The 27,379-nt window shown below is 36.5% G+C and overlaps 1 protein-coding gene across 1 annotated transcript in view; it reads left to right on the forward strand.

Annotated features, from left to right (window-relative positions):
* KDM7A (lysine demethylase 7A) overlaps nt 1-19,397 on the forward strand; it is a 69,231-nt gene extending 49,834 nt beyond the window's left edge. The window contains exons 11-20 of the mRNA XM_074144640.1: nt 2,933-3,022; nt 3,850-4,059; nt 5,503-5,627; nt 6,153-6,310; nt 11,937-12,034; nt 14,326-14,474; nt 14,623-14,828; nt 16,966-17,051; nt 18,118-18,394; nt 19,174-19,397. Of these exons, the coding sequence (XP_074000741.1) occupies nt 2,933-3,022; nt 3,850-4,059; nt 5,503-5,627; nt 6,153-6,310; nt 11,937-12,034; nt 14,326-14,474; nt 14,623-14,828; nt 16,966-17,051; nt 18,118-18,394; nt 19,174-19,268 (1,494 nt within the window). The 3' untranslated portion in view covers nt 19,269-19,397. The remainder of the gene's footprint in view (nt 1-2,932; nt 3,023-3,849; nt 4,060-5,502; nt 5,628-6,152; nt 6,311-11,936; nt 12,035-14,325; nt 14,475-14,622; nt 14,829-16,965; nt 17,052-18,117; nt 18,395-19,173) is intronic.
* Nucleotides 19,398-27,379: the final 7,982 nt, after the last annotated feature.

Genomic DNA, 27,379 nt, shown 5'->3' on the forward strand with positions numbered 1-27,379 from the left:
TGCAGCAGGCCATGTGCATGATAGGATTGTAGTTGTGTGCAGCTGAAGACAGGAGGAGCTTTGTACATTGCTGTATGATCTGCTTATGCTGGGGATTTCAGACAGATTCAGAAAAAGAAATGACAAATGAATACTCCACAAATGAGAAGCCTACTCATGAGGTTTCACATTTGTATCATGGAGCATGTCTTTTCAAGACATATGTGAATTATCTTAGTGCATTGTTTTAAACTACTCGGTGGAGAATTACAAACTCGTCTGCAGCAGGGAAGTAGTATCTTCATTTCTGCAATATTTAAAAAGTGCCAAAAATTACAAGATGCTGAGAATAGAGATTGAACGCCGCTGAAATTATTTTAGTTTCCATGTCTTGTTTTGAATTCATGTTGTGCAAGGCTTTTATCAGTATGTGTATCCACTGGTTACTTTGGTGCAGATCATCAGTCTGCAGATTAGTTGATATACACAATAACGATGATGACCTCTCCAGTCATCTGCCTCTTGGATTTTTAGCTCTGGCTTCCTTCCAGCTTGCATAAGCAACAGGTCTCAGATTCAGTTTTTCAGATGTTTGATTCATGTACCTGTAAGATTATTTTGGGCAACTGTCCTGTATTTTAAAAAAATATATTAATTACTGTTGTAAAAGAAAAAAAAAAATCAGTTTTTTTTGTAAAGAGGGAGGGATGAGGGGTTTAGTATTTTTGTTTTATCTTTATTTTTTGTGTGTGTTGTTAAATATTGATATACTGTATTGTGATGCTAGTTTCCAAGGATGAGTGGATTCAAAGGACGTTTTTTTATCTGTATCTCTTGATTTAAGACAAGTTTCTTTTTCCTTTGTATATTTCCAACATTTACAAAACCATTTCTTGAAGCTCATGAATGAATCATAGCTTTTCTCATTATTTTCTTTACTTAAAATTTACATCTGACATACTTAGGCCATTTTGTTGCTACTGTTCTCCCTAGAACAAGAGAATTCCTCAGTCCTGTCCATTTTCCAAGAGGCAGTATGCAGACACAAGTTAAAAACAAATTATTTAATAATGATAATAATTTTCAGACATGGTGACTGTAGGTGTTTGTATTTCCTGCCCATCCTTTTCTTCTGTCAGGCTGTTAGGCTATATATCCATTTGAATTTGTTTGCATATTTAAGTTGTTTAGATGGATTTTTTTTTTTTTTTTTTAATAGTTACTCTGCCATAGCTTAATTGAGAAAGCTTTGGTGTAAATAGATATCTTTTTAGTGACAAACAAGTGAGCTTGCCAGTGGAACTTAGTTTGCTCAAGGAGTTACTATAAATCATACTGGCAAAATAATGCTTCTGATACAAACTACGTTTGCATTAGGAAGGCTTTTCAGTATTTTTAAACCAGAGAAACTTTGAAGTCAGTGTTTTGGAGGATTGCGTCAGTCACTTCCTTGTGAAGTCTGTGAACAGGAAGGCTTTTGGGAGAGTGAAGTCCTTAAGTAGAAAGGATTGAATGGTCCTAAAATGACCAGCAACTTTCTGGGAAAATTACACAGTTTAGTGACAGAGGTGCTGTGTTCCCATGTATGAATATGTAGAGGTGGTGCATTCAAAGAATGAACAATGGTAAATAATGGCAGCTGATTTAATCTTTCCTGTAGAATTAATGGCACTGAAATGAATGATTATACAATGGTTATACATCCATGTTGGTTTTTTTGGAGGGGAGAGGGCATTTTTTTTAATGACTGAGAGGAAGCCAGGTTCACTGAAATCACATACAGTATCAAATTGCTTCTAGCAATAGTGTTGCTGCTGAATCTTATTTTTGAAATGTGGGTAGCCGAAAGTGTTTGTGGGATATTTTTCTATTTAAATAGTCGATTAAGGGGATACCAGAATTCATGTCAGTCATTCTCGTGTATATGTGAATGCTGTTTTGTCTGTTTAACTCTAACTAAAAGTGTTTTGAGGCACATTTAAACTGTACATACAAAATATTAAACATATTTTTTACTAGGTCTAACTGTAGAGTATTTGGACTTACTCAGATTGGTGTTACATATACAGGAAATCTGTCTTTGATACTGTTTCAGAGGTTTAAAGGGAACATAAATTGTTACAGCTTCCTAATTTTTTTTTCAGGCATGATTTTTTTTTTTTTAATTGCTTTCTCCAACCTACTAGATTTTAAATAAGCTAAGAAGGTGATTTTTAGGAGTGAAATTTTCACTGAATTTCACTGAATTTTTAGAGTTGGAAGGGACCATAAAGATCATCTAGTCCAACTCCCCTGCTGAAGCAGGATTGCCCAGAGCATGTTAGAGCATGTTACTCAGAATTGCATCCAGGCGGGTCTTGAAAATCTCCAAAGAAGGGGACTCCACAACCTCCCTGGGCAGCCTGTTCCAGTGCTCTGTCACCCTCACCGTGAAGAAGTTTTTTCTTATATTTGAGTGGAACCTCCTATGTTCAAATGTGAGACAGTTGTGTAAAAATCTGCATGTTGGTTACTGCTTATTAGTCTTGATTTGCTCTTTAGATTAAATTTTTGCCATAGTGAAATTCCCTTAGTCTTTAACCGTTTTGAAGGTCATAACTCTAATAAGTTCCTGAAGTGTGGCTCTCTACTGACTATGCTAAGGGGAAAAAAAAAAAGAAGCTGATTACTGTACTGACAGGTGGGGAAATTAAGTGGTTTTCAGTATGGCTTTGTACTACCCCTTCTTTGGATTCTTAGAGACATTGAGGGATATCTGCTGCCTTCTAAAGCTTGGACTGGAAGCTTCAGTGTGTGTATGTATCTGTCCCAGCAGTTTGCAGGCATTATTACAGAAATTATTCTGTTTTTTTCCTTTTCAATTTTTTCCCTGTAGATTTCTTTATTTCATATTACTTCTGCTTTTATCTGAAACAAATTAATTAAATATCTTTTCTTCCTCCTTTGCATACAGCTTGTAACAGAACATGCCTTTGAAATTCCAGACAACATTAGGCCTGGACATCTCATAAAAGAGCTCTCAAAAGTGATTCGTTCTGTAGAGGTAAGAACAGAGGCAACCCTACATAAGCCTGAAGGGAAAAAAAAAAAAAAAAGGTCTTTGAACCAGGGAATTCCATAGTAATTATGCTTCTGATTGACTGTATTCACCTTTTAATTTATTTATCATTCATTTAATAATAGAAGATCAAGGAAAACTGTTGGGAATGTGGAAGGTATAGGTATTTCAGATAAAGAAAATGTATAGCGAGGATGTTTTATGTGTTTGAAAAAGATATTTTTTTTTTTATTTTTATTTTTTTTTAATGCTGAAATTACTCGTAGGTCAGTATTTTCTTACTCATAACTACTTAAAATAATTATTGTGAATATGCTGCTAAAGACTTTAATTTGAAATTCTGTGCATATTCCATTCTCCTATCCTGTTGTTTGTTAGTTCTGGTCCAGTTGTCATCTCTTCTGCTCTTTTTCTTATGTTTTGTCTCTATTTGCTATATACTCAGTGGGTTGTTTTTCTTTCTATTTTCCCCTCCTATAACGGTGTTTTGCTCCTTTAATCCTTAATGAATATTGATTCTTGAAAAATTCTCACATTTGCACGTGGAGAGAACAGTTCTTAGAACTGAAGAGAAGCGAGATCTGTTGCATACAGTACGCATCTACCCTATGAATAAAACCTTATGTTTTGGTGATAACTTTTGGTAGTTAAACACTACTATTATGGGAGAGTTTAAAGGCCCCAAATGGGAAAGAGGTGCAGTAGAACTAAGCTTTATACGTCAAATCCATAGGAAATATGTGATGTTTCTTTAAAAGGTCTAACAGTTTATTCCTCTGAGACTTTTCTGAAATACGTGTTTTTAATTAAAGGAGGAAAACAGCAAACTAGTTAAAACTCAGGGAATTCTTGGTGTGTGTTCAACTTCACGGTCTTCGCATGAAACAACTTCCCCTCACCACTCCAGACGAAGGGTGAGGAAACTGCGAGACCATGCTACCAAAACTCCTTCTAATCTGGACATCCTGGAACTCCACACCAGGGAGGTACTGAAAAGGCTGGAGATGTCACCGTGGGAGGAGGCAAGTATTAAGTTACACGCAAGAAAAACAAAACCAGAATAAATTTCTCACCTGTATTGAAAGACAAAAGCTTTTAACATGCATAAGAATACAGGCTACTACTCTTTGTCATATGGTACACGGATAGATTTGGGTTTGGTTTCTTTCTTTCGAGTTTTCCTGATAGGAATTTCTTTCTTCCTAGATAATTTTTTTTTGTGGAGGCTCCTTCAACCTTTTCCTTCAGAAGGTGCCCTGAATCTGCTACTTAATTCAAGTATAGTTTTTGAATTAGGACTGTTGTAGCTATCGAGTATTACTTTGAATCAGTTCTGTGAAGAAAAGGTAGCTTGAAAAGCCTTGGTTTGGTGAGGCTTTGAGCCAGATTGCTTCTCAATGTGTTTTTAGATAGCTGTTTCTTATAGTTCAGTTACTGCAATTTGGTTAGCCTTGCTTTTTGGTCATGTGTCCTCTTTCCTGTTTGACTGTGCCTCCCTGCCAGTAAGCCTAAGGCTGCCTTTGGTCTCCATTGTGGGGCTGTGGACTTTGTGGTCCTATTTTAAAAGTATCATGGAGTCAATGAGTGAAATGAAATCTCTTGAAAAATTCTTTTTTTTCAGGTTTGATAACGTGGTGTCAAAAAAACAGCAACAGAAATGGGATAAAGAGTGAGAGAATGGAAATAAGTAGCTTCATGAAAGGAAATAAGTAGCTTTCTGAGAATGCTGACAAATTTGTTTGGGACAGGATGGACTGTCATAGTGGAGAAACACTGGTTTGGGTCCTTATATTGATCTTTATAAAACATGAACAAGACACATTCATTTAGCCCTCAAAGACAGGAAGCTGAACTTAAAATTTACCACAGATAATTAACCTGTGCAGTTCATTCCTACAAACAGTTTTCAAAATAAAACGTTCAGGAGTATTAGTCATTGTCATCAATACAGAAATAATACTGTTTACTGTCAGTATTGACTTGTAAAAAAAAATACTATTTTACATGTTCCTGGTTTGGCACATAAGTATATTGCCAATTGTCTCAGAGTATATGTCAAATGTAAATTGTTTAGAGCTAAGAAAGTTCTGCTTATGGCAGGTTAGTTTCCATCATTGATATTTTACTGTCCTATAAATTAGTTCTGTGATACTAATTCCAGAAACCAGATACCAAATTCAGGAATTTCCTTATTCTCCAAAGGAAACATAAAAGGAGTATTATAGTGAAGTTGTAGTTTCAGATGCTTCAGGAGAGTATGGATGATTCAAAGAAGGAGGAGGAGGAGGAGGACATGCAGTCTGCTGTTTTTTACATCAAATTATTTTTTGTCTGAGCTTTCTTCTGTTCATTATCAGGAAGGTAACCATCCTGGTGCTGAGTTTAAGCTTTTGTGGAGTGCAGGAAAAAAATAAAATTGAATGTATAGAAATAAATAATAAGCAACACTGCTTTTACTTCTTTAGGATACTGCAAGCTCGAAACTAAACGGGAGATTTAACAAGCCCTTTCAGCCATCTTCTACAGTACCTGAATGGCGAACAAAAGACAATGATCTTCGCCTTCTGCTGTCAAATGGAAGAATAATTAGGTACAAAGGGTTGATTGTGGATCACTTTTTCCTTGTCATTATGGTCTGGAGCATGCTAATATTTAATAACATTTCTTTTCTGTTTGTGGAGCTCTAAGTTCCCATTTATCAGTAAGATTGGTGTTAGAAATATAGAAGGTATGTGTTGTCTGTTGTGTCTGCTGTCCCCTAGTGGAGCCACAGTTACGGAGTGAAGAGGAGGAGATGCTTTGCATGTTCCTTTGTTACAGCATTTCATTCAGTTTCTTAGTTGGGTTTGTACTGAAGGGAATACTTGAAAGTAGAAATGGTTGTTTTGTATCCATCTATTAAAGTGATCCTCATTAAAAATATTCTGGTGTAAAACTTCGCATCTTTATGGAAATGACAGTTGTACAGGGAGTAAAATGGGAATATGTACGACTCAAAATGAAAAGATGAGCATAAGAGGATGTGGCTTGTATCTTGAGAGCATATTTTAAATAATGAAAAGAAAGAAATTCCGGTTTGTAAGAATAACATGACCTTTTTTTTCTTGTGAGACAGAGATGAGAGACGCCCATTTACAGATCGAAGTCTTTATACAGCAGATAGTGAAGATGAAGATGACAGGACAAGGTCGAAAAAGATGACTGTTAAGGTAGAAGACCAGCCCTCAGGACTTGAAGGAGAAGGGAATGCAGATGCCCAGAAACCACTGAACAGTAAGCTTGTCTCCAAGTCCTGTCGGTTGAACTTTATGATGATCTTGAGAAGGGTCTAACTGTTGTGAAGTCTGACTGAAATTTTACCAAAGTATAAAGAGGATAAACTAATAGATCGGAGAAGTAACATTAGAAATTACCACAAAACATTTGTCAAATATTGCTTGTCCACTGAAGAAGCTAACAGGATCGAGTAGAAAAGTAAAACTCACCTTTTTATGTTAGTGCCATCTTGAATACTATGTACAGCATTTTTCAGAGTGGAGGTTTAATTGGTGTTCTAGATGAGTATTTGTTCCTTTTGGTCTGTTTTGTAATGCAAGAATGCTGATTTTTCTTGACCAAAATATACTTCAGTGCGAAAGGTTCATAGATTCATAGATTCATAGATTGGTCCAGGCCAGAAGGGACCTCCAAAGGTCATCTAGTCCGACCTCCCCGTAGTCAGCAGGGACACCCCCAACTAGACCAGGTTGCCCAGGGCCTCGTCGAGCTTCACCTTGAATATCTCAAGGGAAGGGGCCTCAACCACCTCCCTGGGCAACCTGTTCCAGTGTTCCACCACCCTCATAGTAAAGAACTTTTTCCTAATATTCAATCTAAATCTCCCCTTCTCCAACTTAAAACCATTGCCCCTCGTCCTGTCATTGCAGGCCGTTGTAAACAGACCCTCCCCAGCCTTCCTGCAGGCCCCCCTCAGGTACTGGAAGGCTGCTATGAGGTCTCCCTAGAGCCTCCTTTTCTCCAAGCTGAACAACCCCAGCTCCCTCAGTCTGTCCTCATAGGAGAGGTGCTCCAGCCCCCTGATCATTTTGGTGGCCCTCCTCTGGACCCACTCCATCAGGTCCATGTCCTTTATATATTGAGGGCTCCAGACCTGCACACAGTACTCCAGGTGAGGTCTCACCAGAGCAAAGTGGCAGAATCACCTCTATGGATCTGCTGGCAACTCTTCTTTTGATGCAGCCCAGGATGTGATTGGCCTTCTGGGCTGCGAGAGCACATTGCCTGCTCATGTCCATGTCATCACATCATTCACTGCAGAGAGTAAAGATCATAACATGCAGCTAATTTTAAATCTACCTTATATTTCACTTTTCCGTTCCATTTGGTGATTACATACTTGATCATACAATTTTGTATGTTTTGCTAATGAATAGGTTAATTCCATACAAGTGGTCAGACATAATTTAGCATTAATCATATCTTATACTTTGAACCTTTGCCATAATCTGCAAGGCTAGGGAAGAATTTAGGTTATCTATAAAACACTTTAACCTCACTTTTCAATACTTTAAATCCTGCTTCACTAGGAGTTAATATTTTTTCATCTTTCTGCAACCTTAAGCCTTCCTGCCAAGTGTTCAGCAGTGCTGTTCACAGAGCCTATTAGTAAAGTATCAATATTGAATGCTTGTTTTCTGTGCCTATTTTTAATAGCACTATCTGTGCACAGTGACAAATTGGTCCTTGACATAGGTGTTCAGCTGTTTAATTATAAAAGTCACATCTTTTCACAGTAGAGCTTACAAGGGCTCAGAGGGTATGTATTGGGAAACTGAGGTCAACACTTAAAAGATAACAAGATTCCTCTAGAGACTTATAGTTCCCTTAGTTTCCTGCACAACAATCTGTAACAATATTTGAGTCCATTGTCAGCCTGGATAGAATATTTAATTATTTTTGTTAACAAAGCAATTTATAATCCCTGTTGACTGCTCCTCCAAAGGTCACAGAGGACTGTATTAAAAAATTTGCACAGGAAAGCAGTCCCTCTTGAGTACTCAAGAACCAACAAGGCAGACGGCTTGTTGAGTCAAGGCTTAGGCATATGTGGTGTTTTTCAACTTTCAAACGTGCTCTAGCAGAAAATTTGCTTTGGCAGAGGGTGGTGGACTAGGTGATCTCTGAAGGTCCCTTCCAACAATGGATTCCAACAGAATCCATTCTGTGTTTCTGTCTGATTCTGTGAAAATTGAACTAAGTAAATTAAACTAAGTTCTACACTTAAATCAAAGATTAGATCATACAGAGAAATGGTAGGTTTTCTTCAAAATGATTGCTGTTATTTGATACAGAATGAATATGGCAGTGTGTATCTAAATGTAAGAAGTGTACTTAGAACTAGAAGTTAATGTTGAGATTGTTCTGCCAGAAATTGAGTACTCAGGCCTATCACTAATATTTTTAGTTGAATAGTAGAGTCTTCAAACTTCCCTATTAAAGATCATCTACATTTCATTGTTTTGCCTTAAATGAAGGTCTACAGGGAGAGAGAGAAGATACTTTTTGCAGAGAATTCCATAAAAGGAACTACCTGTTTTTATAACAGCTGCCACCTTCCATTGTTCTTACTGGGATTTAGGCCAAGAGGCAGTGTCCACAGAGAGAAGCCTTTAAACAGATCAAGCTTTATGTAGCTTTGTGCGTCATGCCAAGATCCTGGTTCTAAATGGTGACCCAGTGTTGTTAGAGAGACAGAGATCAAGTGCTGTGCTTAATAGAGCAAGATACTTTGTGTGAATGAAGGGAAGGTGATTTAAGGTACTTTTTTGAATTCACACTAGCTTAGCCTGATCTTACAGATAACGACTGCTTTCATTCACTGGATTTCTGGAGTATTCCTCCCAGTGTCTGGAAGCATGCAGAGCCATAACTTTACTTGAGGGTAGACCGGTTTGTTTTAAAGTAGCAATAGTAATTACCAATGTAATTCACAAAAACAGCAAACAAAGAAAAGCAAACCCCAACTTGTATATTTAGAGCGAATTTTTTTAAAGCTCAGTTACAATTTACATTCCAAGCTGAAGAGATGAGGGGTCCTAATAACAAATGATGTGTTGGTGTGAAGATCAGTAAATGTGTCTGAAACCTGTATGTGCAAGAGAAGGGATTTTATATATATATTTCACTTCTTTTATAGAGGAATATAAAGGAATGCTGCTTCCCTGGCTTTTTGAACGATATAAGGCAGAAGGAAAACTGGGGAGGTATTCTCTGACTGCTTTGCACAGAGCTTGCAAAAAAAAAGAAGTGGTAAAAATGGACAAAGGTTTGGCCATATATGAGGTTCAGATTAGGTATTAGGAAAAATTTTTACACAGAAAGGGTTACTAGGCATTGGAATGGGCTGCCCAGGGAAGTGGTTGAGTCACCATCCGTGGAGGTATTTAAAAGACGGGTAGACATAGTGCTTAGTGACATGGTTTAGTGATGGTTTTTATCAGTTAGACTGATGGTTGGACTAGAGATGATCTTAAAGGTCCCTTGCAACCTACACAATTCTATGATTCTATGAATACTGGCATAGCCAAACTGGATCAGACCTGAAACTCATACAGTGTGCTAGTACCCAGCCCCAAACGAACCAGGAATGTCTCAATAATGTTAGGTGGTTTTAGCTGTTCAGTCTAGATCATATTTCTGGATAGTAGGCAGATAAATAATTTGTCTCTCTTAGTAGGTCATCATCTGTTAATATCTTTGAGAAGGCAAGAGGGCTTCTGAAGTATGAGACTGTATTTAGCATGGGTTTTAGTATATAGCTACTTATGTACATGTCCAGTTTCTTTTCTTTCTTGCTGAATATTTGCCTTCTTACAGGAAGACTCACATTTTTGTTAATAGTTTTGTCATCTTAATAATTAGGACTTTCCAGTTCTTTAAGACAGAAAGAATAAAAGTTCCTAAGGAACATTCATGAAGTTTGTTTATTTTTAAATTGTAGTTAATTATTTACGCAGTAATTTTTGCCTAAGATCTGAATTTCCACGTGTGAGCATATTTAGATATCCTTAATTGTTCTTGCATCTTCATCTAAATTGTCTCTAAGTTTGGAGCAGTCTTTTTTTTTTTTTGTATCATGCATGCTGTTGCTTATCCTAGAATCTTGTTTGCCTTTTTGAAGTGAGCCGAAGGCTTGAGTTATCAGAAATCCCTTGGGTTTTTTTGAGCTATAGTAATTTAGGATATTCATTTTGTTGACATATGTTGAACATTATTTAGCTTAACTTCATATACAGCGTTGTTGCACTTTTACTGTGTTTAGATATTTCTCACAACTCTTTCTAATACTATCTTAAGTTTAGTCTTCTCTAGATTTTGGTCCCAGCTGTTAATTTTATTCACTTTCTGATAGTCAGCTTTCTTCTGACTCTAAAAATAATTTCCAATTATGCAGTGTTTAGAAATTAATAATATCCCTTGAAATGTATTTGACACCTATTTATGAGCTTTGCCACAGTCTGCAATAGGAACAAAATCCTAGTAGAATTGCAGTGTATATAGGGTTGTAGGTCTTTTATGCTTGCATAATTAATGAGTTATGAAGAATCACGTTCTGTTTCTGTAGTTTCATACAAAACTATGTTGAAACCAAACCAACGCATCAGAAATTAGCTCTGGAATGAAGACAAGTAAAGTTAAAATGTTAGTTTGCTTTCAGCATAGTTTTATATGAAGCTATAAGTACTTGAAAAAGTTACATTGCTTTCTTTCTCTGCTACCTTCTTCACACACGTTCATAATTTTTTTTTATTCTATTTGGCTTTTCTCCAAAAAACTTTTGCTAGTTAAACTGCATATTGTAGTCTTTCAGAAGTTCATACTTAGTCAAGATTTCTGCCAGCAGCCTTGACACAGGTATATAGCCCACTGACCTTGAGCCTTGGATTCCGAACACTTATAAAATGCATTTTCTGCTTGTGGTTGTTTGGGCCATATGCTGTCTTTTAAGAGTACATGCTTCTGAGAACTGCTCAGCTACTTCATGTTTGAGTTCTTTCAGCACTTGAAAAAGTAAACCGTGTGGACTAGGTGGCTGATTTGATTGATTGCTTTGTCATATGCCAGTGTTTTTTATGTCTATTTTGACACCTCATTCTCTGATTAGTACTTTATCTTACTACTAGCAAAAAATATTTCTAAGGTTGGTATTTCCTCTCCTCCTCTTCCTTTTCAAGTGTTTCTGTGATGAAAACAATGCAAGTGTATTGTGTATCATCACACTAATATTTTAATCTTATTTAACAGGTCTGAATTTAACCCTGTCTGGCAGCTCTGTAGTAGCACAAAACAGGCAGAATATGCTAGTAAATTGTTACGTAAAAGTAAAATTGCAAGTAAGGCAATGTTTGGGTTTTTTTACCTTTAAATCACTTAATATCCTCTGACTTCCTTGTTTACCGTTTCTGTAAAACTGTTTTTATTTTTAAACAAGGAAATTCCAGGTTCAGAGTCTTAAGACAAAGTAATATTGAAGATTTCGTCTAATTTAACTTTTTCTGATAGCCACTTCTCTGACTCTAGCCTATATACAAAAGCAGAAATTGCCCAAGGTGCCATCTGTGGAGTATGTGTTCTATGAGCGAGAAAAAACACATGCTCCTGCTGCTTCTGATTTCTCTTCCTCTGGCTTCATCCAGTGAGCCACTTGAGGAGTCTATTGGTCAACTCACTAGAGTTCTAAGCAAACTTGATTTATGAACCAGATCAGTGTGTGGATGTGCTTTTGTTTACGGATTGTTAAAAACTAAATACGTGTTTCTTATTTTTTACTTCCAAAATAATTGTTAAATGTTACATGTAATAGATGTTGAGTGTTATATTTTATTTTTTCTCTCCTCAGTGTTCTTCGAAAGTGTGAAATCAGAACTCAGGAATGGATCCTCAGAGTACTCTGATATTTCTGATTCAGAAGAATCTGAGCCTGATTGCACTACACAGGTATAACTAGAAAAAGTCACACAAGTTAATGAAGCAATTAAATATAATTTTGCTTGCTCACGTCAGATTTATCTGGTTAAATTTTGTGTTAAAACATCAATGACAAAGTATTTAATTCTTGTTCAAGTTAATATCTCAAGCTTACAGTTCTGCCTTATTCTTCATTTATTCTAGCGTTGAGAAAAATTACAAGATATGCTGTCTTGAGCCAAATTTTATGATCTTCTCTGTCATTAAAGTGGAGCTGGCAGAGGATGAGCCCTGCTCTGGAACATGCAAAGTCAGAAAAAATTTAGCTCCTAATTGCTTTGTTCATTTCTTCCATAACAAGTCTAAATTTCATCATTAGAATTATGAGTTTCTACCACACAATTTCATTTTGGAGCTTGGTTAAATGAAAACAATCTTATAAGCCTTCAGTTTTTAAAATAAGCTGAAGTGGCTAAATCCTATTGAGATGTTTTAGGCTATTTGAAATAAATGCAAATCCTCCATTGAGGGTCTAGGTTGTAGTGATTTCTTTACAACTAAACAAAATATAAATGCACAAACACGTATGTACATGTATATATATTTGCACACATGTGTTTTAATACAACTTTCAGTATTTAAAAATGTGCATATGTATATACAAATATTTTAAGGATTTTTTTTTTTCCTTTCCAAAATTGTGCTCTGGCTATACTAATTTCAATTTTAATTGGATAGCAGTAAAATTCTAGTAGGGTGGAGTGATTACCTCAATTTTTTGTTTTATATTTCTAGAAAGCTCATACTTTGGTCTTTCTTTCAATTGTCAGCCTATTATAAGACTTTACAAGAAGTCTTCAAATTCCTACTTTTTCCATGGTGGTCAAAATCTATTTTTAATATTTGTTATCTTCCATCATTACCGGATCTAGATGTTGGAATAAGTGATAAGAACCTTCATGGTGTAGCTTCTTCTGGTTTCCTAAACTGCATTGTCAGCGACTTTGGCTCAGCAGGTTTTCGTTTTCAAGACACAAAATCAATAATTATTTAGAAATGATGTATTTCTTCTTCACAGGAGAATGTAGATAGTTTTGGATGACACTGTCATTGAGTGAAATGTTTTATATTAGTGCCATTTACTCTGTCGGTTACTTCTGTATTCTCTGCTTCTTAATTTCTAACAGTATGTTTAAATTTGCCTTTTGTAACGCTATATCCAAAATGAACTATCTCAGTAGATCCTTAAATCCTTTTAATGTTTTTATATTGCACCAAAGAAGATCTTAACAAAACAAGATAATAGCTTTATTACTAACACTGACTCATAGTTATAATTTCATTGCCCATTTGTGTCACTTTTGAAGTGTCAAAGATTAACAAGCTGCTCTTGTGAATGAAACTATTGTATAAAAACATCCCGTTGTGATGTGATGCACTTAATTCATTTCAGTTCTGTTTTTGAGGATAGGGATAGTGGTGTCAGTCTTCAAGCTTTATGATTCCTCCATGTTCTGATCTTCCACTTTCAACACTTTTATTGAATGTCATGTATATTCTTTGGCTTGAAAAAAAATTGTGGTGTTCTCTGTACCTGTTGAAAATAGATTAGTCTGAATTACTAGGATGGAACGTGTCTATTGTAGCCCTTGCTTCATGTCAAGGCATATTGAGCCACATATGGTTGCTCCACCTTTGAGAAGCTCCTGCCCATACAAGCTGTAATCTCAGCAGGAGCTGAAAAGCCCTTTCATTCATGAAATGAAGCTGTGCCACTGTAAGAGAGGCAACAGCTGCTGCGTCTCTGTTCCTGCTGTGTTCTGGATTTACCCAAGAGCTTCTGTCACTCACAAGAGAGATGCTGCTGCTGAAAGTTATCTTTTGTGAGAGCAGGAACCAGAAAGAGTTATTTGGGGCAGGTTGTGTCCCATTATATGTAACAAGCATCAATTCTGGCTGCTGCTTGGAACCATGCTTCCATATTTTTTCCTCTACTTCGAATATAGAAGATCAGAATAATCAATGCTCTCTTTAAGGAGAATACAATGATTTGTGCATGGTTTACTGTGTGTAGTGCTTTCTGTAAGAAAATGGAGATGCTTTCTATATTGCTTGAGCATGTACTCGTCAGTGTTACAAAATCTGGATGTATAGCATCTCAGTTGTTATATTCAAATTAACTGCATTCTGATTACTGTATATATATATATATACAAGTTGGACCTGGAAGCTTTTGAATTTTTTACTTAGCGTAAATTAAGGTAGTGTCTCTGTTTAGGAGACATATCAACCATTCTGCATACTGTTTCCTCTTGTTTCAGCAGAAGGATTCCTCCACAGAGGAGTCGGAAAGCTCAGGTGATGAAGAGAAACAGGAAGTAACATCAAATTTCAAAGAGGAATCTAAGGTCGTGAGAGACCTTTGTCAAAATACCCAGAAGCCATCCAGAAATGAAACTCACAGTAAAAAGTAAGCACATTATGGGCATTTGTTTATAAACAGTTAGACCTTTTCACACATATTTATGGTTCTGCTTTATACCAATGTAAAAATCACTCCTTCGGAGATAGTTAGGGTTCTGTTTTGAACTGCTTAATAATCCTTTTTTTTTTTCTAGGGAATGTCCTACCTCGACAAGTACAGAAGAAGAAGCTATTCAGGGCATGCTTTCTATGGCAGGATTGCACTATACTACATGTTTACCAGGTCATACTCAAAGCACAGACTGCACAGATAAAAGAACTCTTCAGGAACACAGAAGCTACCCCAGGAGTCGGCATAAAGACAGACAGCCATCTCAGAGCCACAAAACAATAGAATGTGGTAGGTATCTGAACTAATGACACCACTGCACTCTGCTCTTGGACAAACTGCTCACAGTAAGCACTTAAATTTTTAGATTTGTACACAAGTTTTAGTAAACGAGACCAACATTTTAAAAGGTGTGTTCTTTGCTTTTGCCTTTTTTTTTTTTTTTTTTTTTATAAAAAGGAATTGTTACTTCTGGAGACTGGGACAAACTTAGCTTGAGAGGCCATCAGAATACATCTTCTAAATATTGCCATCTGAAAGTTTTGCCACAAGTGGCAAAGTTACGGTTAGATTGAAAGTGTAGTTTCCTTATTGAAAGTCTAATCTCCTTCAGAAAAGATTGTCAGAACATTCATGCTTGCAGCTTTCATGGATTGTGTGTTGCTTAGATATCCGTAGGAATCTGCTTGGTGAATTTTCATGTGTTTTTGGAAAGCGTATTTGGCTTTACTCCTGAAATTCTGCTATGAATGCAGTGCATTAAAGGAGATTCTGCTCTCGAAGAGGAGAATTCAGAGGTAATTTTTTTGTCGGTGGCATTTTGATGTCAGTGGAAAACAGACATCTGTTAAATGCATTTTGGGAATGACAGACAGCAGAACATTAACACTAATCCCCTCAAAGGAACCAAAATCAGTTCTTGGAACAGAGAGAAAGAGAGTCATTATGCTTGAAAATTCTGTGCTTGAGAAGGAAATGGCAGAGGATTATAGCTTTGCTGATGTGAAACAAATAGAACCCCATCAACAAATAGGGTGCTAATTTGAAGAAGTAATAGTACGTTTATTTCTGTTTAAATAGATAACAGGAAGGCTTAATGTGGTGTCATGGACTGTGTAGTGGTACTTGAAGCTGTATGTCCTTAAAACCCACCAACGACATAAATAAAAACACCACCACCACCACCAAATCCTAACCAGAGAAGTACACACGTGCATACAGTGTCTCTCCATCTTTGTAACTTTATGAAAAACATAATATCCGAGTTTCTAAATTGTGGTGGGTTGACTCAGGCCAGCAGCTAAGCTCCCACACAGCCACTTATTCTCTCTCTCCCTGACCTACGGCATGGGGGAGAGAATAGAAAGAGCAAAAGTGAGAAGATTCATGGGTCAACGCAAAGACAGTTTAGTAAGTGGAGGAAACAAGCGGTGAAAAGGCAATCACTCACCACTTTCTGCAAGCAGACTGATGCCCAGCCAGTCTCTGAGCAATTACTACCTTGGAAAACTGCCTTTCCCCCCAGCCTCTACTCCACTTTTTATTGCCAAGCATGATGTTGTACGGTATAGACTATCCCTTTGGCCAGTTCAGGTCAGCGGTCCTGGCTATGTCCCTTCCCACTCTCTTGTCTGCCCCTAGCCTACTTACTACAGGGGGCAGGGTGGGAAAAGAGAAAGCTGTGACACTGTGCAAGCACTGTTCAGCAACAGCCAGAACTTCGGTGTGTTATCAACACTGGTTTAGCCACAGATCTAAAACATAGCATTATATGAACTGTTAGGAAAAAATTCCATTCTTTCCAGACCCAGTACATGTGTTAAACTCCACGAGCGTGGGTGAAGAGGTTGAAACTGTGCTTCTTAACTAGCACGTTTTGCAAAACCTTTTGGTCTCTACAAATTTGAATTGGTGTCTTGGGATACCCTTAATTTTACAAGTTAACTGTATTGTAAATGTGTTTTCAATGTGGACGCTTCTTCTATAGGCCTATCAGCATAGATCTTCTGGGTGTTGTACCTGAATAGCGCATCAGTGCTTAGAAACAATACAATCAATAATACCTGAAAATTAAATGTCTATCTTTGTATGAACTCCTCATGATACAAAGCCATGGTGGAAAACTGTAGCGTAACAAAGAAAGAAAGCTGTCTTCAACATCAGTACTTTCAAATTTAAATGATTATATTTGACCTTCTTACTGTGGTATATGAATCTTTACTCGATGTATTTATACTGTGAGATCGTTTTCCCGACGTAGTGTGTGAAACCAAGCAGCTCTGACAACCTTTGTTTTATATCTAGGAAATATTTTTAATTGTATTTTCGTTTCTTTCTTGTTTTAATTTTAAAGTCATTCAAATGTATAATTAACTTTGTATTCCTAGTTACTGATTTTAAAATTTAAGCTTTTTGAACTTCTCTTTAGGTAGGTCTATGAAGGAAGAAGAGAGAGACTTGGGGACTTCAGCATGGACTAGACACCTGAATGAAGCTTCGAGGATTACCCCTCAGGTACAGCAATACTTTGAACATTTTGGACACCTTTTTATAGGAAAAAGAGATTGTGAATTTCTAAGTACAGAAAGCATGGTAGACAGGTCTTTCAACACTGTATATCTGATAATAAATACTTCTGGTGCTGGTAGCTGAGTATTATATTTTTGTTATGCTTTTTTTGATTATTGTTGTCTTCTGTCATAGTGGCTGGTATTAAGATGCTCAGGGCAGTATCTTGACAAATAAAAAATACATTATGAGAAAAGTGTGAATTTACATTCAGTCGAACTGAGGAAGCACAGTATTGTTTATTCGTTGTTATTGCCAACCAGAGCATCAGAACAAGTGGAACCTGTTGATAGTATTTCTAGTAAAGATACTTGCTTAGGAAATTAGTACTGCCAAACTGATACCACCTTTCAACAGCCAGGAGGTAGGAGTATTTTTGCTTTCTGATGTCCAGGTGGAATCCAGCAAGGAATATATAAATGAAAGGTTGCGTGCCTTACACTCTTAACTTTTTTTTATTTCTAAACTTGTCTATATTGGAAGTATTAGAACAATTAAACAGAACAATTAAAGTTGAAAAATAATACTGCTATTTAATAGCTGTATGATAACTGCATGCCTTGTAGGTTTTTTTTTGGTAAGAATATCGAACTACGTGCTACTCCTTACAGTTTGTAATTTCCAATTTGGCATTTTTTCTCTCGTCAGCTGAATATTGAAGACAAATTGCCTGTTTAAGTAGTCAGTGCATGCTTGTTATAGTGGCCAGTTTAATCAAGAGCAACTGCATTTGTTTTGATCACTGCAAACTAAACCCAAAAAGTAGAGAAATTGAGTAAACTAGTATGTGTAATTAATCCATAGTATTGCCCTTAAGTGCATATGAAATAATACCTTACTTTTAAGAGGTATCTATACTAAAAGAAATGATGGAATCATAGAGTGGTCAGACACTGGTGGAACTGAAGTATCTTTTTCAAAGATACAGCAGTATAATTAGAAAAACGGGAGTGAACTTGTAGCCAGAAGTTACTAACTTCTGCTTTGTTTCTTCTTCTCATTTCTATACTAGGATACAAGTAAAACTCAAAAATATATCAAGAAAGAGGGTGTGTCAGAAGCCAGTCATAAGGTTCAGGAAAACAGGAGTATAGTTCACAACAACGGCTTGAGTTTTCAGCATGGCAAGTATACACGAGACTCCAATCTAATTCAAGGAGAATGTCGGCTGAGTGATGGCAGCCTTAGCCCTGACAGGCCGTATGGTGAAACGTCCTTGTCTGTACCACTTCATCCAACAAAGAGGCCAGCATCAAATCCGCCCCCTATCAGCAACCAGGCGACAAAAGGTAATGTTTATCTCTGTGGTCCTCTTGCCAGGGTGGGGGGAAAAAAAAAAGACTAGGAAAAGAAACTTGCAAACATCTCAAAGAGCTGTTAGATGCAGGAACTGAGAAAAGGACAGACTTAGACCTTGAGGAAAGATATAAGATGGGTATCCTGTGGACACTCAAATTTTGGTACAGAATGTGTGGAGGCAGAATTAAGAGAGGTCTAACTGGGTGTGTGGCCAGATGAAACTTTCACAGTTACCATTGCACCTCTGCTGGTTTATCTGTTACACATTTATTACAGGGAACAGTACCACAACTGTACTCTGAAACACTGGCCTGAATCAGATTTGTTTATCAAAGTGAAGTTTTAAAAGCTGCAACACTTCAAAAATAGTCTGATGATCATACTGTTTAGTTTTTAGTTTCTAGTTCATTTTCTGTAATTTACTCAAGGGAATAACTTACTTGAGCAAAATTCAGGAAGCGCAGTTTAGGTTTTTCCTTACCACACCCACCCCTAGACTGGAAATGTTTGTAATAACTTTCTTTATGATAGTGCTAGCCAGAGTTTAGGGAAAACAATTCCTGGCCTTTTGCAATTCTAATTCCCTGTTTGTTTGCTCCCAAGCAGACAAATGATGATCTTTTGGGGTTTTTTTTTGTTTTTTCTTTTGAAACTAATTCAGGTGAAAATTTGGCCTGCTTCAGCTTGAAAGCTGGGTTTCATCTTTGTTCTATGATGATAAAAATTTATTCTGAAATTCCTGATTGAAGTACTTGATTTCGTTTTTCAGGTAAACGTCCAAAGAAAGGAATGGCAACTGCAAAACAGCGCCTTGGGAAGATCTTGAAGCTGAACCGGAATGGCCATGCACGCTTCTTTGTTTAATGTAGCTGCTACTTCTACTACTGCTGTCTTTCCTACACAGACCAGTATTGAGGTCAACAGAGCCTGGAGCTGCTGTGATTCCTCTGCTTGAAGCAGACTTGCATGTACCATATAAAACACTGCCTGATGAACAAAAACGAGAAAGAAAGAAAAAAAAAAACCCACAAAAACAAGAAAAAAAATCAACCCAATGCTGCATTTTCACTGTGCCACACCTGCTCAGCAATAACCATACGGGAACGGGGAAATCTTCAGAGAGACATGGACTGTGAGAAATAGTCTCTCATCAGGGCTTGAATATCATTTGTTGCTGGTAGTTTCTGACCTAATTAATGAGGGGAAGATGATGAAGGTGGTTTATCAATAATTTATTTCTGATAGATTTTGACGACTTTTAAATTCATTTAAAAAAACTATTTATTTGGAAGACTTTTTTTGTGGGGTTATTAATTTAGATTTAAGAATGTGAAAGTTTTTAATTGTTTTGATAATGTATGTTTGGTGCAGTGGAGAGCCACATTAATTGTGATTAGTCTGGACTCCTAAATTTGATATTCAGGTTATAGTCTTAAATAGGGGTGAGATGCATTATTAATTATTTTTTAAATTAAGGCATATGGAATCTTTTTTTTTTTCCTGCTTTTTGTAAGCTATTGGCTGGGCTTCTTTTGACTTGCAAGTTGCATATTCTCTGCCAGCTTGATTATTTTTTGACCTGTCCTCTTTTATACAGATTTATTTATTTGATGGACTAGAAGAGACTCCTAAAGACAGAAGAATCTTCTTGTGTCAGTCCAGTAGCTAACTTGTTTGAAACTGCACCCCTTTCCTCCAAATTGGAGTGCATACTTTTCCTTCTGATGATCTATCTGGGATGGTTTTCTTCTGTAAAAAGGCTCCCTGAAATTGTATTTTTACAGGTTATTTAAGAATTGGTTCAAAGGGGGGAAACCTGATACATCTTTTTGGAGGAACGGGGGCATCAGTTAAGATAAATGTTTCTTCAGAACAATTACTCTGAAATAACTCATAAGATATACATTACAGTCTTAAGATTTGGCATATTACTTAATGTAGCATGGAAGAAGCATTAAAGTATTATTATTGTGCTTTAAACACATTTTACTGAAGAGTCAGGAAGGCAGGAGAATGTGTGTTGCTTTCAAAGCTGGGTGAGACAGCCAATTAAAAGTCTTAACTGGTGCATATATAAGCATTAAGTAGCTTACTGGTATCAGAATGATCATTTGTGTTAGGCTTCATACAGAGCTGATAGCAAATGCCGATTCTGAATTATTGTAAATAATTTTGATTTAAAGTTTGTATTTTTCTGTAATATAAAATTAAATATTTAACTTTGGGGGGATGGGGATGAAGGCAGAAAAGCGAATACTTTTACTTGATTCTGGAAAAAGGGCATTTTGCAGGGTCCAGCCAAAATGAAAACAGTACTATGCTAGTGAAAACAATATTGTTGTTTGTCTAGTTTTTTTTTGGTTGCTAAGAGTAAAAGTACTCAAGCATAGCTATCCAAGTAATTGAATTGATTTAATTTTCCATACCAGTTTTTCCTTCCTCCATATTCTATGCTGGAATCATCTTCTTTTGTTGTGGTTTAAAAACAAATTCAGTTGGACTTTCCAGAATATTTATACAGAGTTCTCTTCATCTAGGCTAGATCATGAATGCCTTTACAAATCTCTGGAAGTAGTTCTGAAGTCAGGTGTCTTTGATTGTTGCAGGGTCAAAACTATTTAGCATTATGTTATCCTATTTCTAAATTGAGAAACATCAGAACATAATGCAACTGCAAATAAGTCAGGTAGCTTTCATGGCTTTACTTCCTCTGGAGCTTGGAAAGTATAACTTACGGTGATTTTTGCAGCCCTGCTTTTACATTATATTGGCTTGACTTCATAGTTTTGTGTGTGTGCGTATGGGTGAATTTTTTTTAACCTTTTTTGTTTGCTGATTACGGTTTCATAAAGGCATGTTTTCAGTCTTTTTAATTTTTTTTTTTTTAAATTTAATAGAAACTATAACCTTGTTTAGACTATTGGGAACGGAGGTAACAAAGGATTTCTAAAATGCATAAGATAAGCTAAGAGGTACTCTACAGGTGCTGAAAGTGACTATAAGTACTTGCTGTTCTCAGGTGCTAGGTTTTCCAGATGGAAACAGTTAAAAGAGAATATTTCAGCTATCTTCTAATACGTTCTCACCAAAGTCAGTCAGAGAAATAAACTATGTTGTCAATATTAGTTAAAATTATATACCCATATAAATATTCTCTGTGGTTGAGCTTGAGCAAATGGATTAATTCCTGCCAGGCTTTGGAAACTGTTTTTTAGCTTTAGCATATTGAACCAAACTGTTTCCTTCTTGCTGGCTGTATAATTTTTAAGAATAGAAAAATTCCAATTTAGTGCAGCAATCGGATTCAGAGCAGAATGAAGAATGAGCTCTCTCTCCTTAAAGGCAGATTTTTGAGAATGCTTATCTGAAATAGAAGTATGCCAGAATAGAATCTGGAGTAAGGAATTTTAAAATATGGAGTATGCTTTCTTGTACATATAACTGATTTATACAAAGTCTCTTTTCTGACCATCCGTATTATTTATCTGTATCTTACTATTGGAACACAGATGTGGCTGGACCCATATATATTATTTCTTCTTGGTTTTATTCTTTCTTTATTCTACTTTCTACCTTTTTTTTCAAAGTGGCTCTCCACTGTCATGAATTTTTGTAATAGTCTCTTCACGGGCTGTCAACAGGCAGAGGTTCATTCCCATTTTCTTCAGATATCCATGCTTCCAGCAGAAGTTAATTCTGATGTTCCACCTCAGAACAAGTAATTTAAAAGAAATTGCCATGATGAGCAGTATTTAAAAAAAAAAAAAAAAAAAAAAAAAAGAAAGAAAACAAAGGGGGGAAAAAAAAGTCTCCTGGTAGCTCATGAAGAGGATGTGGTGACCTCACTTGTTTTGTGTACTTGTATCTAGGGATATTTTTATTGTGTTCTAGATGAAAACACTACTGCACCAATCTTTCTGTAGATGGACTGAACTTTGTGGTGTTGTAGTGGAGAGAAAAAGCCCTACTTTTTTCCTTGCTGTCTCACTTAGGGTGGAAGAGGGAGGTAGTAGGAAACACTGACTGGACAACAAAGAGAATTAAGCCTGCTATGGTTACTCGTTTTCAAGAATAATCTTTTTTGAAAAGTCAGAGAACTTTGATTTGGCATAAAACTGAAAATTTTTTTTTGTAGACAAAACAATAGGAAGTGAAATAGTGTAGGGGTTTTCGTGTTCTCTAAGTTCTCACGTTCCTGCAATTGGAAAAAAAAAAACCATGAAAATGGAAAGACCACCTAGAAACTGTATCAAAGACTCTTCCAGCAACTTTCCCTTTTCTTCTTCTACTATACTTGTAATAAACCCTGGCTACAAGGTAGCCTTTGTTGACCTCTGAGGTAGATAACCTATGCAACCTATAATACTTTACATGAATCCGTTCTTAAAGACAATTTTGAAAGGGTTAGATGTTGAGAGTTAAAATTGTTGCATTCTGATCACGTGGGGGATTTGGGCGGGGGTGTTGTTTTTTGGTGGTTGAAGTGCTTGTGTTACCTTTAGTAGACAAATTAGAGAGCACAGTGTCCATGATCACATTTTAGAAGCTTCAGCTTTCCCTGGGCTTTGCTATATGGCATAAGCTACCTTTATTCACAAGGCCATGAAGTTGTAAATGTTGAAAATCTTTGCAGGGTTTTGGAGTCAGAGCCGATGTGAGTCTTGCTACCCCCTTTTTGGTAATCGTGGAGACTTAAATAGAACTGAAACTAGAACAACCTAGTTCTAGGCTAGTACTGGAAGCCTATGACTAGTGCCCTATTTCGGCTCCACATGCCCACTTATCCCTTCACACCCCCACCATGACCCCCAAATCTAGTGTCTTTCCAGAGTTTGATTTACGTGATACTTCCAGACCATTAAAAGCTGTTTGTAGCTCTGGGGTTGAGTGAGCCCAGAGCTACTCTTTCACAGAAGAAATATAAATGGAACCAAGGGCCTTAGTATTTGTGGTTAAACAAGAGTAAAAGCTGCAACATCCATTTTTCCAAAAAGAAAAAAGAAACCCAACAAAAAACCAACCTAGTAACCCTCTTTGTGGGAACGTATGAATGATAAATCATGCAGTGGATGGGAAATATAAGTAGCACTGATAAGGAAATGCATGTTCTTCATAGGCTGCATTTCTGTTTGGAAAAAAAAGACTTTTTCTACTTTTAATATAAATTAAGCCATAAGAGTTTCATGCTGTGGGAAGGAAATTAAAGGGATCACTTTAAGAGATTATATTGATATGTATTGTCACTTCTGCTGGGAAATGTCTATTGCTGCCAATGCTTTGGTGAATCTTTTTTTAAAAAAATCCATGGAATTTGAAAAAAAAAAAAAAAAAGAAAAAAAAAGGGGCTAGTTCTTGGCTATATTTCCTAGTTTTGTAGTAACGTTTTGCTGGCCCGTTTGTCTTTTCCTCCTTTTTCTACTCTCATAGTCTAATTTCTATCTTTCCTTCTAATGTCTCTGAAAATATTAGCTTGTCTGCTCAGTAGGGGTCGGTGTATGTGTGTCTTCCTTTTTACAGAAACGCACTACTGTGTTAAGTATTTGGCTGGGAAATGGGATGCTGCAGCTTTAAGAGCATTTTTTTCAATTCATAACAGTATTTCCCATCCTCTTTTGCCTGCAGGCAGGGAAAGTGTATGTACAGTATTTATTTTGTTTTGATTTTACTTTAAATTTGTAAGTTTCTATAAGTAGTTCACATTGATTATTCTAGCGGAGGACAAGTGGCTTTGTTTAAATTTGTATTTGATATTCATAGTTTCAACTTTCTGTACTTTAAAATGCTGAAATTAAAAAATTGTATTGCTTATGTTTTGATTTTAGCACTCTAAAGCGTTTAATTTCTTCAGACTTCTGCTCATTTGCTTCATTGTAAATACAGAAAACTACAGAGTATTGAGGAGAAAACTGCTTTTCTAGGTCCAATCTTTGTGCCCTTTACTTGTCACATTTTAAAGAAAAAATTTTCTGTAGAAATGTGAGACGGAATATTCTCATACTGTTTTTTTATTTTTTCAAAGTGCAAATCTCATTTCAATCCAAGTATAAGACAACCATATGCATTTTGTGAAGATGTGTGTATTCTTTTTGAATCCTAATATAAAAGGGGAGGTGGAAGTGGGTTTGGTCTGTCATATTAGCAGATCTAGAACTGTAAGAAGGGTCTCAAATGGTATTGTCATGTTCTTGTTCTTGCTACTGGTGACTCATCTCTTGATTTCTTTTTTTGTCCTTTTTTCTTTTTTTTTTTTTCTTTTTTCTTTAAGCGTGTGCAGTTTCTGGAAGAAGAGATTTGTCTTTCACACTTCCATGTACTTTGTCATACTGGCTTTTATCCTGGATGACTTCTCTGCTTGTTTCTCCCACCACATGTTGTCTTCTGGTTTACAGTTGTCAGTGCTCCCTATTTTGACTCCGTATGGCAGTACGGTGTTTGCATATGGGTACTCTGCCTGGGGGTAACAGAAGCATTGCTGTGTCCCATTCCAAGGTCGTGTAATATATTTTCTTCTGCAAATAGTGCTCCGTGCTACTGAACTGCTTCGGTGCTGTGATGGGCAGATGCTTAGATTCCAGTGATGGTCGCTTTCTGAGAGCCTAAAAACCTATAAATGATGCAGCAATGGCATTGGAAGTACCAGATGGCAAAAGGTGTTTGATTTGAGCATCCTCTGCAGCTGTTCAAGTTTACTTCTTAGCCTGGCTTTTAGTTTACAGAGAATTTCTGGTTGATTCTAACGACTAGGAGATCTTTTCATGGACAAGGACTTCATTGTGCCCAGGTGCTTTACACACAAAGACCAAGAATGCTGACTTCATCAAACCGTGCACTGCTTAAGTGTAAGATTGAAGTAGCTTTAAAAAACCCAACAAACTAGTGAGTTCTGTGGCCAAAAGTTTCAAACATGGTATTGCTGTAGATTTTGGGGGGCAGAAGCATCTGTGCTGTTTCAAAAATGAACTTCATTTGAGTGGTGTAAGAAATCGTGAGGAAAAATCATGATTTAAGTACAGAGGATGAAGATTAAATATTTATATATCCAGAAGTCAGTTCCTGCTGTATTTTGACATGCCTTTACATCTTTTCAACTAATGTGTTAAAATCTTTTTTTAATTTGGTTAGCCAAAGATTTGCCAAAGATCTGAAAGAGGTATTTGTCTATCAGAGCAGCCACGCATTTTGAAAAAGTGTTGATCACTGTGACTGAAGAACAACGCTACAACCTATGCATTTCCATCAAACAGATTCATCTAGATTTGTCACACTGAGCTCACTGCTCATGCTAATGTTTTGGTCTTAAAGCGATAGACTTACGAGAGCACCTCAGTGGGCCACAAATACAAGTTTCATACCCATATAAAAACCTGTATAAGCACCTTTACTATTTGTCCTTTTGTTTTTGCCAGCTATGCTCCACAGCATTTCTCTTTGATTGCTGTTTGGTGGATAATAGATGGGATAATACACTGGAAAATAAGTGAAATATCTCACAGTGCTGCTTTAAATGCTACTGGATAGCCTTCAGCACCTGGAGCCATATTTCCATTCTTGTTTTCTGCTTTTCTATTTGGGGAGGGTGGGGAAATATTTACCTGGATTGTTCTTTCCTAATGGACAGATGGATTTTAAAGATTTCAAGGCTACCAAATATAGCAAAACAATTGAATTTCTAAAGTCAGGGAATAGGCAAGATACCTGTCTTGCTATCTGAAGACTAAAGATGTTGGGTTTTTTTTGGTTTTGTGTTGGTTTGGTTATTGTGTTTTCTTTTTTTTTTTTTTTTTTTAAATCAACAGTGTTCTACTGGTTTTGAGGTAGGGTATCCCCTTGTAAAGTGCCTACAGACTTGGTTTTGTGTACATTTAGTTCAACTCTTTCACTAGAGGGTTTGTCATAACCTGCTTAAGTTGTGAAGCTATTGTGGTGGTGGCGTCTCTTAGTTAATCCATTCAACCAAACCTTTTCCTGTTTGTGTTGTTTAGATATAACTTTGGATTGATAATGGAAACCTGAGTAGTAGAATGAATGTAGTGAAGTCAATCATGCTAAGTGTTAGTTTCTGTAGAAACTTTTTTTTTCTTTGTATAGAATTATTTTTCCTGAGAGCCCATGAAATTACACTTTTACTGCTGGTAAGTAATATCAACTGTCTCAAGCCAAAAGTTAATGAGGACTGAAACTGTAAAACCAGAATGTTATTGTTACTGATTCTGATACAACCAGGAATTTTAAATGCCTTTGTTTCTACAGCGGTCAATGACTAAAGTTTTTACCTGCAGAAGAAATAGCTGGTGATCAAGACAATGAATAAAGTCTGCCATTGCCAGAGCTCATAGTATTCCATCTAACAGCTGGCTAATAGGACAGTTTGCTTTGTCTAGACTAAGGTCTGATTTCTCTGAAGCCAATTATATTCAGTCTTTAGAATAAGTACTGCAAATTTTTGAAGAACTGTGTTTGGCTTAAATAGATCTATTTATCTGTACTGCTCCTGCTGTATTTGCTTTGGTCTTGGAAAAAATACTCTACTTTGGAACGTATAAGTCAACTAAAAGAACGGTATACAAAGAGTCTGCTTGTTTGTGATGCTTTGCCCCAAAGTTTATTTCTCATAAGGAATGTTTTATTTGCTGCAATGAGTATGAGTAAAGTTCCCACCCATAGTTGGAGAATGGGATATTTATCTGGAAGAAACATTCACCCTTAAATCATTCACCTTGGTGGTAAGTCATAAAGATGCAGGTCAGCTTTTGTTCCAATAAAACTAAAAGCCAACAAAACTCCAGAAACTGCTACTCTGATCTCCTAAAATAGGATCTGGGCTGTGGAAATGTGGTTTAACGCGGCAGCTTTTTCAAGCTAATGTTTCTTTGAAAAAGATACTGTCATGTGCTTCATTCTGAAGTTGTTGATTTCTCGTTACAGAGGTTTTGCTTTTTTTACAAAAGATCTTTGAATAGATTCACTACTGGTCT

The sequence above is a fragment of the Numenius arquata genome, chromosome 2 (genome assembly GCF_964106895.1).
Source record: "Numenius arquata chromosome 2, bNumArq3.hap1.1, whole genome shotgun sequence".
Lineage (NCBI taxonomy): Eukaryota > Metazoa > Chordata > Aves > Charadriiformes > Scolopacidae > Numenius > Numenius arquata.